This window comes from Panthera onca, chromosome A1, assembly GCF_046562875.1.
Source record: "Panthera onca isolate mPanOnc1 chromosome A1, mPanOnc1 haplotype 2, whole genome shotgun sequence".
NCBI classification, from domain to species: Eukaryota; Metazoa; Chordata; class Mammalia; order Carnivora; family Felidae; genus Panthera; species Panthera onca.
Genome location: NC_138339.1, coordinates 110420225 through 110436012, shown reverse-complemented (window position 1 = coordinate 110436012; position 15788 = coordinate 110420225). Strand labels below are relative to the sequence as shown.

At 38.6% G+C, this 15788-nt stretch overlaps 1 protein-coding gene across 1 annotated transcript in view; it reads left to right on the top strand.

Annotated features, from left to right (window-relative positions):
- NDUFAF2 (NADH:ubiquinone oxidoreductase complex assembly factor 2) overlaps window positions 1–14858 on the top strand; it is a 168472-nt gene extending 153614 nt beyond the window's left edge. Inside the window, exon 4 of the mRNA XM_078449568.1 lies at window positions 14548–14858. Coding sequence (XP_078305694.1) covers window positions 14548–14796 — 249 coding nt within the window. The 3' untranslated portion in view covers window positions 14797–14858. The remainder of the gene's footprint in view (window positions 1–14547) is intronic.
- Window positions 14859–15788: the final 930 nt, after the last annotated feature.

Below are 15788 nucleotides of genomic sequence, written 5' to 3'. Positions count from 1 at the left end.
TATATCATTCACTTTTAATCATACATATGGCACCTACAAAGGAATTTAAAAATACAAGTGATATTTTTATATATCTTAAATTAGTAATAATGGGTAATTTGTACCTTGCTTACTAGGTATATGTGTAAAAACAGATAACACTCCTAAGATGTTTTTGAATGTATGTTCAGATCTGTATCCACATATTCAATTCCATTTAATAGTGTAGACTCAGAATTGTTTATTTCCACACCTCTGGTCCAAGTGTGGACCCAGAGATGCAGAATGATGTAGATATCTGAAAAATCTTTGGGTAACCTTTTTTTTTTAGCTCACTTGGATATTTCTCAGCTCTTCTTTCCTCAGTACTTGTTGAATAACCTAAACTTTCTTGTAGCCAGGATAACTTCATCAGGGATCACCTCTGGTCAGCTCTCTCCCTTCTCTCAGATACAAGAGTGCAATTGCAGGGTTCAAGTTGACATTGCGGTTTCCTTAATCTCTCCCAAGGCATCATCACCTTGGGAGACCTCTAGTCCTAGCCTGCCATTTATTTTACCTCTTTTTTATATCCAATATGCCGTTCTGTTACCTAACACTTCCCACAGGTATAATTGTATATTAGAGCTGATTTCTTCACTATCTTGGAAAATTCATGTATACTAGAATTTGCCTAAGACACTGTATGATTGGAATGGGATTATATCCTGGGTATGGTTTATGAGTGAACTGTAAGTCACCTTGTTAGTAGATTGCTTTGTCAAGTTTTTTGTCTGTATCTTATTAATTAAAAGAAATTTTCAGTCTTTTTTTCATTACCACACTTAGCAATTTGCAATACTGAGTACAGTAGTCCAGCTCACAAAAGAGCTCTTAAGCAGAGTTTAGCAAAGAAGTGACACTGAAAAGGGCTTCAACTACATCCTTTCTGGGCTTGAGTTCACATCACCTAATTAATAAATGGTATGCAATTAATAACCATTAACTTGACTATGCTACAAAAACAGGGATGAGCTTTTTAAAGGCATCCAGAGCCTTTCCTTTTTCTTTTTTTAAAGGTACACATTTTTTTTAATATTTATTTTTGAGAGAGAGAGAGACAGCACAAGCAAGGGATGGGCAGAGAGAGAACGGGGATACAGTATCTAAAGTGGGCTCTGCACTGACAGCCGCAAGCCTGATGCAGGGCTCAAACTCATGAACTGTACTATCATGACCTGAGCCGAACTTGGACGCTAAACCAACTGAGCCACCCGGGCACCCCAAGCCTTTCCTTTTTTTTTTTTTAAAGTCTTTTCAGTGTAATCCTTCACAAACAATAGTAATGCATAATATACATAGAAAAATACATACATTCAAACATTGAAAGCTTTTTACAACTGAATTTGTTTCTTTTCCCATTGTCAGGGCTCTTTTATAAAAGCTAATTTGCTCTAACTGAATACCCTGCTGCCTTTAGAAATGAGGGAGATTGTCAGAGAATAGTCATTCATTAACAATATATTTAGAGAAAGTTCTGAAATAACGGATTTTGATATAGTTCATGCCTTGTGGAGTATGGGTTCTTCCTCTTCTTCCTTGAGATTAGTTAAAAATTATATCCTTCGGTACTTCATTCCAGGGGACTCTTGGATGTGACCCTCTCAGAATGGGGTTGACCTCATGCATGACTTTCTGATTGTCAGCTCCACTGGGCTCAGCCTCAGATGGAGGAGGGCCATTGTTGATATACTGCTTCAAATCCCAGGTCACGGAAGCGCAGTCAATGGTATAAGATATGGAAGGCTTGGTGGACAGACACTCTTTGTTGGATGGGAATAGAGAGGGAATGAAGCATTGTCTGCCTCCCACCTAGTGGTATTTATTAATTTAAGGGCTGCATGCTTCTGTGCCTTCAGGCTGTCCTGCTTATCAATTTAGTGGTAACTGGTATCTTTGCAAGCCTTGAGAAGTTGTTTTGATGAGGGTACAATCATGATAAGCCTCAAAATCTATAGCAGTAGTTTCATGGAAAGTGTGATGATGCTCTTCATGTGCTCAAGGAATTTATAGTGGGTGACATAAAGTTCGAGGGCACCAAGCACCTAACAGGGTGTCTACAAAACTAACATTTTTCCATACAATGATGTCTTCCATTCTGGTCATTTCTGTCACTATTCCTTCATTTATGTAGGTTCACGTTTTCATCTGTATCATTTTCCTTCAACCTGAAGTACTTTCTTTAATGTTTCCTGTAGTAGGGGTTTGTGATAAATTCAGCCTTTGTCTGAAAATGTTATTTTGCCTATATTTTTGAAGGATATTTTCACTTGATAAAGAATTTTAAGTTGACAGTTTTGTTATCTTTCAGCACATCCATTGTTTTATACCTTGTATTCTTTCTGATAAGAACTCAGTAGTATTTATTTTAGTTTCTTCTGTAAATCTTTTTTTTTCTGTAGCTGATTTTAAGATTTTCTCTTTACCATTAGTTTTTAGCAATTTGATTTTGATGTGCTTTGGTTTTGTATTTCTCCTGCTTGTAGTTTTTTTGTTTTGTTTTGTTTTGTAGATTTGTTTTATTGATTTGGAATATTTTTACTCATTATTTCCACCCCTTTCTGTCTCTTCTCTGTGACTCCACTTACATGTATGTTAGACTGCTTGATATTGTCCCACAGCTCACTGAGGCTCTAGTTCAGCTTTTAATTTTTTTTTCTCTCTCTTGCATCAGTTTGGAGTTTCCACTGCCTTGTTTTCAGAGTCATTGTTGTTTTCTTCTGCAGTGTCAAATTTGCTGTTGGGCAAGTCCATCATATTTTTCACCTAATATATTTTTCACCTGTATAAGTTCCACTTGGTTCTTTTTAATAGTTTCTGTTTTTCACTTTATGTTCAATTTTATGTCTTAGAATGTATTTATAGTAGCTGTGATAAAGTCTTTGTATTTACCACCTAATTAATGAACAATTTCTATCATGTTTGGGTCTGTTTCTGTTGATTGGCATGGTCACACTTTCCTTCTTCACTTCTTGATTGGATGATGAACATTGAAATAATGTATTGCTTACTGTCTGGGTTTTCTTGTCCTCCTTTTAAAAATGTTGAGTTTTGTTTTGGAGTATTTGAAATTACATGTTAATCAGCCCAAACTTTTAGAGGCTTATTTTTAAGTTTTGTTAGGGTTGATCTAGCAGTGGTATCAAAATAGGAGCTTCTACAATGATGAAAATGTTTTATATTTGCTCTTTCCACTTGAAATGTGTCTAGTGCAATTGAGGAACTGGATTTATTTTATTTTAAATAATTTAAATAACAGTGTGTGGCTAGTGGCTATTGTATGGTCCAATGCATGTGTAGAGTCACCTCTGCTCTCATGCCAACTTATCCTTACTCCTAAAGAGTGATCTTTGATCTTTCAGAAGTGTTTATATATACCGAATGGCCTGTGTGTTCAGTGAGGCATCTCTGGCTGATTAGAACTTGAATGTCTTTTAGTCTCAGGCAGTCTCAAGCAGTTGTTCAGTTTATAGCTCCTAGTATTTACTCGTTAACCAGAAATTGACCTTCCTGGCCCTGTATTATCTCACCCTACCCTCATACAGCTTAATACTCAGCTGTACACTCAGGTGGTCCCCTCTACAGATTTCTAGAACTTTTTCTCTGTATATTCTGGTATTCTGCCTCACAAATTCTGGCCTCCTCAGAATCCATAAACAACATCTCTCTAGCACAACAAGACCACCAAATTCTGCTTGGGTTTCCCCACTCTGTGCAGAACCCCATAATATGCCTCCAGGAAGAAAGCTCAGGTAATACAGCACTTACCTCATTTGTTCTCTCAGGGAGCACCATACTGTACTACCACTTGTTTAATATCTGAAAAGTTTAGTACTTTTTGTCTGGATTTCTAGTTGTTTACGGCCGAAAGACTAGTGTGGTACCAGTTACTCTATCTTGTTCTCAAGCCAGTAGACTGTGTTTTACTAACACCTCTATTCTCAACCCAGTGATAATTGTTGCTGCCTTTGTTGGAAGCTGTAACACATTAAAATATTGAAGATTTTTCAACCCAGCAAAATCACAGATTCTGTCTATTTGTTCATCATAAGAATAGCAACTGATTTGGGGATTCTGCTATTTACAAAATTTTCACAACAAAGAGTTATTCAATATTTGTTACAAAATAGTTGAAATTTTAAGTACTTACTTAAACAGGGTATAAGTATTGAAGAAACTTTATTTCTTCTCTAAGTTGGAAAGAAGGAGAATATAAATTTGGTACATTTATGTTTTTAATAAAATGGAATAAATAATCCACCTGTTGAGCCACTATTTAAAGTCCACTGTTTAAGGAAGATGGCGGCGTAGGAGGACGCTGGGCTCACCGTGTCCTGCAGATCACTTAGATTCCACCCACACCTGCCTAAATAACCCAGAAAACCGCCAGAAGACTAGCAGAACGGATTCTCCAGAGCCAAGCGCAGATGAGAGGCCCACAGAAGAGGATAGGGTGGTGCCCGCTACACGGACTGGCGGGAGGGAGCCAGGTCGGAGGGGCAGCCCCCCAGCCAAGCAGAGCCACGAGTCTGGCTTGCAAAAGAGGAGGGGCCGGACGGAGTGTGTTCGGACAGCAAACAGGACTTAACATCTGGAGGTTATAAGATAACAGCTCTGCTCGGAGAGCAGGAGGGCTGAAGGACAACGGGAGGGAAAGTTGCTGAGCCCTGGGACGACAGAGCTCAGTTTGGTGGGGAACAAAGGTGCTCGCCAGCGCCATCTCCCTCACCCATCCCCCAGCCAAAATCCCAAAGGGAACCAGTTCCTGACAGGGAACTTGCTTGCACCTCGCAAACACCCAACGCTGTGCTTCTGCGGATCCATACCTCCGGCGGGTCTGACTCTCTCCCGGTGCTGCAGGGCCCCTCCCAAAGCGGATATCCCAAGGAAGAGCGAGCTGAGCCTGCCCCTCCCGCCCCCGTGCACCTTGCCAATCCACCCCAGCTAATACGCCAGATCCCCAGCACCACAAGTATGCCAGTGTGCAAGTAGCCCAGATGGGCCACACCACCCCACAGTGAATCCCGCCCCTAGGAGAGGGAAAGAGAAGGCACACACCAGTCTGACCATGGCCCCAGCGGTGGGCTGGGGGCAGATATCAGGTCTGACTGCAGCCCCGCCCACCACAAGTTATTCAAGTCAGCACAGGGAAAGTGCCCCGCAGTGCCGCACCACTCCAGGGACTATCCAAAATGACGAAACGAAAGAATTCCCCTCAAAAAAAGTCCAGGAAATAACAACAGCTAATGATCAAAAACGATTTAAACAATATAACAGAAAATGAATTTAGAATAATAGTCATAAAATTAATCGCTGGGCTTGAAAACAGTATAAAGGACAGCAGAGAATCTATTGCTACAGAGATCTAGGGACTAAGGAACAGCCAAGAGGAGCTAAAAAATGCTATTAATGAGCTGCAAAATAAAATGGAGATGACCACAGCTCGGATTAAAGAGGCAGAGGAGAGAATAGGTGAAGTAGAAGATAAAATTATGGAAAAAGAAGAAACTGAGAAAAAGAGAGATAAAAAAATCCAGGAGTATGAGGGGAAAAATAGAGAATTAAGTGATGCACTAAAGAGAAATAATCTATGCATAATTGGTATTCCAGAGGAGGAAGAGAGAGGGAAAGGTGCTGAAGGTGTACTTGAAGAAATCATAGCTGAGAACTTCCCAGATCTGGGGAAGGAAAAAGGCATTGAAATCCAAGAGGCACAGAGAACTCCCTTCAGACGTAACTTGAATCGACCTTCTGCACGACATATCATAGTGAAACTGGCAAAATACAAGGATAAAGAGAAAATTCTGAAAGCAGCTAGGGATAAACGTGCTCTAACATATAAAGGGAGACCTATGAGACTCGTGACCGATCTCTCTACTGAAACTTGTCAGGCCAGAAAGGAATGGCAGGAAATCTTCAATGTGATGAACAGAAAAATATGCAGCCAAGAATCCTTTATCCAGCAAGTCTGTCATTTAGAATAGAAGGAGAGATAAAGGTCTTCCCAAACAAACAAAAACTGAAGGAATTCATCACCACTAAACCAGCCCTACAAGAGATCCTAAGGGGGATCCTGTGACACAAAGTACCAGAGACACCACTACAAGCATGAAACCTATGGACATCACAATGACTCTAAACCCATATCTTTCTATAATAACACTGAACATAAATGGACTAAATGGGCCACCAAAACACATAGGGTATCAGAATGGATAAAAAAACAAGACCCATCTATTTGCTGTCTACAAGAGACTCATTTTAGACCTTCAGATTGAAAGTGAGGGGATGGAGAACTATTTATCATGCTACTGGAAGTCAAAAGAAAGCTGGAGTAGCCATACTTATATCAGACAAACTAGACTTTAAATTAAAGGCTGTAACAAGAGATGAAGAAGGGCATTATATAATAATTACAGGGTCTATCCATCAAGAAGAACTAACAATTATAAATATCTATGCACCGAATACAGGAGCCCCCAAATATATAAAACAATTACAAACATAAGCAACCTTATTGACAAGAATGTGGACATTGCAGGGGACTTTAATACCCCACTTACAACAATGGATAGATCATCTAGACACATGGTCAATAAAGAAACAGGGCCCTGAATGATACACTGGATCAGATGGACTTGACAGATATATTTAGAACTCTGCATCCCAAAGCAACAGAATATACTTTCTTCTTCAGTGCACATGGAACATTCTCCAAGATAGATCACATACTGGGTCACAAAACAACCCTTCATAAGTATACAAGAATTGAGATCATACCATGCATACTTTTGGACCACAATGCTATGAAGCTTGAAATCAACCACAGGAAAAAGTCTGGAAAACCTCCAAAAGCATGGAGGTTAAAGAACACCCTACTAAAGAATGAATGTGTCAACCAGGCAATTAGAGAAGAAATTTAAAAATATATGGAAACAAACAAAAATGAAAATACAACAATCCAAACGCTTTGGGATGCAGCGAAGGCAGTCCTGAGAGGAAAATACATTGCAATCCAGGCCTATCTCAAGAAACAAGAAAAATCCCAAATACAAAATCTAACAGCACACCTAAAGGAAATAGAAGCAGAACAGCAAAGACACCCCAAACCCAGCAGAAGAAGAGAAATAATAAAGATCAGAGCAGAAATAAACAATATAGAATCTAAAAAAACTGTAGAGCAGATCAATGAAACCAAGAATTGGTTTTTTGAAAAAATAAACAAAATTGATAAACCTCTAGCGAGGCTTCTCAAAAAGAAAAGGGAGATGACCCAAATAGATAAAATCATGAATGAAAATGGAATTATTACAACCAATCCCTCAGAAATACAAGCAATTATCAGGGAATACTATGAAAAATTATCTGCCAACAAACTGGACAACCTGGAAGAAATGGACAAATTCCTAAACACCCACACTCTTCCAAAACTCAAACTGGAGGAAATAGAAAGCTTGAACAGACCTATAACCAGCGAAGAAATTGAATCAGTTATCAAAAATCTCCCAACAAATAAGAGTCCAGGACCAGATGGCTTCCCTGGGGAATTCTACCAGACATTTAAAGCAGAGATAATACCTATCCTTCTCAAGCTATTCCAAAAAATAGAAAGGGAAGGAAAACTTCCAGACTCATTCTATGAAGCCAGTATAACTTTGATTCCTAAACCAGACAGAGACCCAGTAAAAAAACAGAACTACAGGCCAATATCCCTGATGAATATGGATGCAAAAGTTCTCAATAAGATACTAGCAAATCGAATTCAACAGCTTATAAAAAGAATTATTCACCATGATCAAGTGGGATTCATTCCTGGGATGCAGGGCTGGTTCAACATTCGCAAATCAATCAACGTGATACATCACATTAATAAAAGAAAAGATAAGAACCATATGATCCTGTCAATCGATGCAGAAAAAGCATTTGACAAAATTCAGCATCCTTTCTTGATAAAAACCCTCGAGAAAGTCGGGATAAAAGGAACATACTTAAACATCATAAAAGCCATTTATGAAAAGCCCACAGCTAATATCATCCTCAATGGGGAAAAACTGAGAGCTTTCCCCCTGAGATCAGGAACACGACAGGGATGTCCACTCTCACTGCTGTTGTTTAACATAGTGTTGGAAATGCTAGCATCAGCAATCAGACAGCAAAAGGAAATCAAAGGCATCAAAATTGGCAAAGATGAAGTCAGGCTTTCACTTTTTGCAGATGACATGATATTATACATGGAAAATCCAATAGACTCCACCAAAAGTCTGCTAGAACTGATACATGAATGCAGCAAAGTCGCAGGATACAAAATCAATGTACAGAAATCAGTTGCATTCTTATACACTACTAATGAAGCAACAGAAAGGCAAATAAAGAAACTGATCCCATTCACAATTGCACCAAGAAGCATAAAATACCTAGCAATAAATCTAACCAAAGATGTAAAAGATCTGTGTGCTGAAAACTATAGAAAGCTTATGAAGGTAATTGAAGAAGATATAAAGAAATGCAAAAACATTCCGTGCTCATGGGTTGGAAGAATAAATATTGTTAAAATGTCAATACTACCCAAAGCTATCTACACATTCAATGCAATCCCAATCAAAATTGCACCAGCATTCTTCTCAAAGCTAGAACAAGCAATCCTAAAATTCATATGGAATCACAAAAGGCCCCGAATAGCCAAAGTAATTTTGAAGAAGAAGACCAAAGCAGGAGGCATCACAATCCCAGACATTAGCCTCTACTACAAAGCTGTAATCATCAAGACAGCATGGTATTGGCACAAAAACAGACACATAGACCAATGGAATAGAATAGAAACCCCAGAACTAGACCCACAAAAGTATGGCCAACTACTGTTTGACAAAGCAGTAAAGAATATCCAATGGAAAAAAGACAGTCTCTTTAACAAATGGTGCTGGGAGAACTGGACAGCAACATGCAGAAAGTTGAAACTAGACCACTTTCTCACACCATTCACAAAAATAAACTCAAAATGGATAAAGGACCTGAATGTGAGACAGGAAACCATCAAAACCCTCTCTTACATCAGCCCTAGCAATTTCTTACGTGACACATCCCCAAAGGCAAGGGAATTAAAAGCAAAAATGAACTATTGGGACTTCATGAAGATAAAAAGCTTCTGCACAGCAAAGGAAACAACCAACAAAACTAAAATGCAACCAATGGGATGGGAAAAGATATTTGCAAATGACATATCGGATAAAGGGCTAGTATCCAAAATCTATAAAGAGCTCACCAAACTTCACACCCGAAAAACAAATAAGCCAGTGAAGAAATGGGCAGAAAACATGAATAGGCACTTCTCTAAAGAAGACATCCGGATGGCCAACAGGCACATGAAAAGATGCTCAACGTCGCTCCTCATCGGGGAAATACAAATCAAAACCACACTCAGATATCACCTCACGCCAGTCAGAGTGGCCAAAATGAACAAATCAGGAGACTATAGATGCTGGCGAGGATGTGGAGAAACGGGAATCCTCTTGCACTGTTGGTGGGAATGCAAATTGGTGCAGCCACTCTGGAAAGCAGTGTGGAGGTTCCTCAGAAAATTAAAAATAGACCTACCCTATGACCCAGCAAAAGCACTGCTAGGAATTTACCCAAGGGATACAAGAGTACTGATGCATAGGGGCACTTGTACCCCAGTGTTTATAGCATCACTCTCAACAATAGCCAAATTGTGGAAAGAGCCTAAATGTCCATCAACTGATGAATGGATAAAGAAATTGTGGTTTATATACACAATGGAGTACTATGTGGCAATGAGAAAGAATGAAATATGGCCCTTTGTAGCAACGTGGATGGAACTGGAGAGTGTGATGCTAAGTGAAATAAGCCATACAGAGAAAGGCAGATACCATATGTTTTCACTCTTATGTGGATCCTGAGAAACTTAACAGAATCCCATGGGGGAGGGGAAGGAAAAAAAAAAAAAAAAGAGGCTAGAGTGGGAGCGAGCCAAAGCATAAGAGACTCTTAAAAACTGAGGACAAACTGAGGGTTGATGGGGGGTGGGAGGGCGGGGAGGGTGGGTGATGGGTATTGAAGAGGGCATTTTTTGGGATGAGCACTGGGTGTTGTATGGAAACCAATTTGACAATAAATTTCATATATTAGAAATAAATAAATAAATAAATAAATAAATAAATAAATAAATAAATAAATAAAGTGATTTAAAAAAAAAATAAAGTCCACTGTTTAAAAAGTCACCTGTACCCTCTTCTATTGTCTTATCATTGCTCAGCAGTCCATTCTTGCGCAGTCCTTAGAACAGCCCATTGAAGAAGACAGCATTGTTGTCTTCATTTTACACATGAGGAAACTGAAACACAGAGAGGTTAAGCAACATTGATGGGGTCACATAGCTAGTACATGGCCAAACTGGCATTTATATGCAGGTAGTTTTGCTTCAGAGCCCATGGTCTTTTTTTTTGTTCATGTTTTTATTTAAATTGTAGTTAGTTAACATACAGTACAGTATTGGATTCAGGAGCAGAATTCAGTGATTCATCACTTACATACAACACCCAGTAGAGCCCATGGTCTTAACCACAAACTTTCAGAAAGCCTATCAATGTGAACAGTATACAGATGAGTAGTTGACATGTAAATATTTATATATACACAGTCACTTCATTCCCATTTTCAGATAAACTGAGATTGAAAAAAGTTAAGTGACCTTCTTGGTGTGCCAGCTAGTAAGAGGTATTTTGGCATTGCAACTGTGTTTCAGGGACCGAGAATGTGTGGATGGTCATCAGGGTGCTATTTTTTTAAATGAAAGTGTGCAATATTGGAAACAACAGTAGGTCTGCTCATTAAGTAAATTGTGGTACAATGCAAGTGAAACAACTATCTTTTTTTATGTTGAAAAATACTGTCAGGGGAAAAAAGCAGCGAATAGGGGTGCCTGGTTAAGCACCTGGCTCAGGTCTTGATCTCACGGTTTGTGAGTTTGAGCCCCATGTCACGCTCTGTGCTGACAGCTCAGAGCCTGGAGCCTGCTCTGGATTCTGTGTCTCCCCCTCTCTCTGTCCCTCCCATGCTCATGCCCGGTCTCTCTCTGACTCTAAATAATAAATAAATGTTAAAAATAATAATTTTTTTAAAAAGCAGCAAATAAAAGGATTTTTTTAAACATATAAACATTTATCTGAAGGAAGACCTGTTTGCTCTTGGTTTATCTCTACACATTGAAACAAACATACTGTTTTTATTGATGAACATATTGAGACGTAAGGTGTTCAAAGGAAATATAAGGAGGAATTCTTATTTTATGGTAATTTCTACTGTCAAATAGGCTTTATTAAAAATGATGTTTATCTTTAAGTGCACAAATTCCTATTTTTTCTACCTAAGTACTTTCATTTTATCTATTACAAATATTTACAAAACTAGGTTTCCTTTCATACATGACTTATGTTCTGTTTAATTTTCCTGGAAGCCGTTAGGAGGGGTCTGGTAACAATTAGTTTTTAAAAAAAGAAAAAAGAAGTAAATTCTTTTCTAGGAGAAATTATAATCTCCATGTTTTTCAACTCTGAAATTTTTAATCTATCTTCATATGTTAAAATAATTAATGTATTCATATTGGCTTTTTGTTTGCCTAGATGGCTGTTTTTGGCAGTTACCAAACTGATTTGGTAGAGTAATGGTGAATGAAGAGAAATGTGAAAACAGAGCAAAAGAAAGAACAGCTCTCTGCCCTCAGTTTTCCTTTATGCAGAAGCTAGAGGCTTATGCCAGCTGGAAGACTGCAGCAGTAGAGCTGAGGTAAATAAAGCAGGCATGGGCAGCTTCAGGCCATGTGACTGATCCTCTTAAACCAAAACCAAACAAGCTGCATAGGAACTTCTCAGTAGCGTTTTGCTACCTGTGGTTGGTTAATAGTGTAAGTTCAACCCTGTCCTGTAGCTTTCATTCTGCTCCAAGAACTTCCATGAAGACACAGTAGGTCACAGAAGGTACTAAAGTGTATGGAGATGTGGAAAAGTATTTTTGTCTACTTCCAGTATCTCCAGTATCATATTGAGAGATTTCCTTTTTTTTTTTTAATTTTTTTAATTTTTTTAATGTTTATTTTTAAGAGAGAGAGAGAGACCGAGTGTGGGTGGGGGAGGGGCAAAGAGGGAGACAGAATCTCAAGCAGGCTCCAGGCTTTGAGCTGCCAGCACAGAGCCCGATGCGGGGCTCGAACTCACAAACCCCAAGATCATGACCTGAGCCGAAGTCGGATGCTTAGCCTACTGAGCCACCCAGGCACCCCAAGGGAGAAATTTTCTTTGTGATGCATCATCACTTCACCTGAGAATTCAACAGGATGCTTAAAAATCTGACTACTCTTGGGGCACCTGGGTGGCTTAGTGGTTAAGCATCCAACTTTGGCTCGGGTCATGATTCTGCAGTTTGTGTGTCCGAAACTCATGGCAGTCTCTGCGCTGACAGCTCAGAGCCTGAAGCCTGCTTTGGATTTTGTGTGTCTGTCTCTGTCCCTACACTGCTCATGCTCTCTCTCAAAAAGAAACATTAAAAAAATTTTAGTGTGTGTGTGTGTACATCTCACATACTCTTTATCCATTCATCACTGGATGCTGCCACAAACATCATGGTGCATGTACCCCTTTGAATCTGTATTATTGTATCCTTAGGGTAAATACCTAGTAGCGCAATTGTTGTATCATAGGATACTTCTATTTTTAACTTTTTGAGGAACCTCCATTCTGTTTTCCAGAGTAGCTGCACCAGTTTGTTTTTGTCAGTGTTATCAAATATTAGTTTCATGATCATTCAGTTTTTTTCATACATAACATATATGTTAAGGAAAATTTTTTTAAATACAGATAAGCAAAAAGAACATTTAAAAATATTACCCATTTCAAAGGAATTAAGATAGAAGAGGAAGAAGGAATCAGTAAAGATAAAAGATGTAATGACTATATTTCATCTGTTTTTAAGACGCACATCTTTTCAAATTTTAACAACTCTGAAATGAGGATATGTAGAGTTTGCCCTTTTTAGTGGGATATGTAACAGTGATGCTTAAATCTAAAATTCAGTGTTTCGATTGTATTCAATGAAATACAGTAATTTGGGGGTATAGATCTTTCGAGGTAGAATAGCAACTCTTAGGGACTGAACTGCATTGTACAAATAGCTTGCACTGATTTGAGGAAGCATTTTTTTTTGTTTATTTTTTAAATGTACATCCAAATTAGTTAGCATATAGTGCAACAATGATTTCAGTAGATTCCTTAGTGCCCCTTACCCATTTAGCCCATCCCCTCTCCAACAACCCCTCCCATAACCCCCAGTTTGTTCTCCATATTTATGGGTCTCTTCTGTTTTGTCCCCCTCCCTGTTTTTTATATTATTTTTGTTTCCCTTCCCTTATGTTCATGTTTTGTCTCTTAAAGTCCTCATAGGAGTGAAGTCATATGATTTTTGTCTTTCTTTGACTAATGTCACTTAGCATATTACTCTCCAGTTCCATCCGTGTAGTTGCAAATGGCAAGATTTCATTCTTTTGGATTGCCGAGTAATACTCCATTGTGTGTGTATGGTTGGATGGATGGATAGATAGATAGATAGATAGATAGATAGATAGATAGATAGATATACATCTACCACATCTTCTTTATCCATTCATCCATCGATGGACATTTGGGCTCTTTCCATACTTTGGCTATTGTTGATAGTGCTGCTACAAACATGGGGGTGCATGTGTCCCTTCATAACAGCACACCTGCACCCCGTGGATAAATGCCTAGTAGTGCAATTGCTGGGCCATAGGGTAGTTCTATTTTTAGTTTTTTGAGGGACGTCCATACTGTTTTCCAGAGTGGCTGCACCAGCTTGCATTCCCAGAGGAAGACTTTCTGAGAGTGCCTCTCTGCCACTGGTGTCTGGGGCATGCTAAACTCCGATTCCATCCTCCTCCTCCTCCTCCTCACTGCCACACCACCCCAGAACAGAAAGGGACACAGATGGGACTTGGGTCTGGCGCTTTAGGGGGTGGCAGTAGCATCCATGCTTTAATTCCCACAGAAAAATAGATTGGTAGGAGCATCTTTCTGAGGCCATCGTCACCTTCACTTCATCTCCAGCAGAAAGTGCAATCACTTATCAGTTGTGAGCCAGAATATAGCTGCTAAGCTTAAGATCTTTGAGAGAGTGACTTATGCTCTTGTGTAGTATTTCATGTGAAGTAGTTTCACTTCTTGGGTAGTAAATATTTTTATTTTATGGTCCTTCACACCTTATTATGGTATATGATGGCAGAGCTGTTTAATTCAAAGAACACTGGTATATTATCAGATAGTTTTTTTTTTCAACTTGCCCTGTGCCTATCTATATATTATTTAAATGTAAAAGCAAGTATCATATATATACATTTTTATTGGCTTTTTTATTTTCATAAAACCTATTAGTTTTTATTTAGTTTCATAAAACCTAATTCTTCTAATTAGAAATTTAATAAGTTCTTTCATTAATATATATATGCAGGAAATCCTAAAGAATGAAAAAAATAGAGAAGTCGTTAAAAGGAAAAGCCAAGACCTTTATGAAGAGGAAAAACTCCTTAGCAAAGAGAACGAAGAACTTTTGGCTCCACCAGTTCAGACTCAGATCAAAGGCCACGCCTCTGCTCCATACTTTGGAAAGGAAGAACCCTCAGTGGCTCCCACCAGCACTGGTAAAACCTTTCAACCAGGATCCTGGATGCCACAAGGCGGCAAGAACCCCAATCAATGAATGCACTGTGGTAATACTTCATTTGTATGTAACTTTTTTAACAATAAAAGAAGTAAAGATTACTTTGTTATTTTCTGACTGTACAATAGTTCTCTATCCCAGTAAGCTTAGAATTCATTTTTAGTATGCATAAGAAATGTGAGGTTATGAACTATAGAAACCTTTTTTTCTTCAAGATTTTTAAGTTCTCTCTCCACCCAACGTGGAGCTCTTTTTGCACACTACTGACTGAGCCAGCCAGGTGACCCTAAACCTGACTTCTTTTAGACTGAACTCCTTCATTTGCTTTAGTCATCATTCTGTTTATTAATTTGTCTGTTAAGATTGCTCCCTTGAGAAGGATCCTGTTAAGATTGCTCCTTTGAGAAGGATCCTGTCACTTTAAATGCTCAGTACATTTTGGATCCTTATGATCATTTAGGAGCCCTAATGTATATATCATGATAGAAATAAGGGTAGTTAGTGAGCTCTCCTAAATTACCCAATTAAAAAAAAAAAAAGTGAGAAGACTGCTTGTAAGATTCTAAATTAATCAAAAACATGATCTTGGATTATGTGAAGGCCAAGAAAATTTAGTTGAGAAATGGATATGAAAAAAAAAAAGGCTATGATGAGTGGATGAGACTAAAACTAGCTTATGGCAGGATTAAGGTTGGCGTTTGAAGCGAGGAATTAGGACCAATACAAGTAGCCAATCTATCGCAAAAGTCTTAAACAGAGAAATGGTACAACTGGAGTTCTAGGAGATTAAAAATTATCTTAAGAAAATGAAACATAGGGTTCTGAGCAATTCCAGTGACAGTAGGGACTCTAGTGGCTCATATATTGAAGAAAAATGTAGACAGGTGATGTTAAAACACTCATTATCATACAAAAGTATTTTTCTAATGTTTATTTGTTTTGAGAAAGAGAGAGAAAGAAAATGAGTGGGAGATGGACAGAGAGGAGAGAGAGAAAATCCCAAGCAGGCTCCACCCTGTTAGCACAGAGCC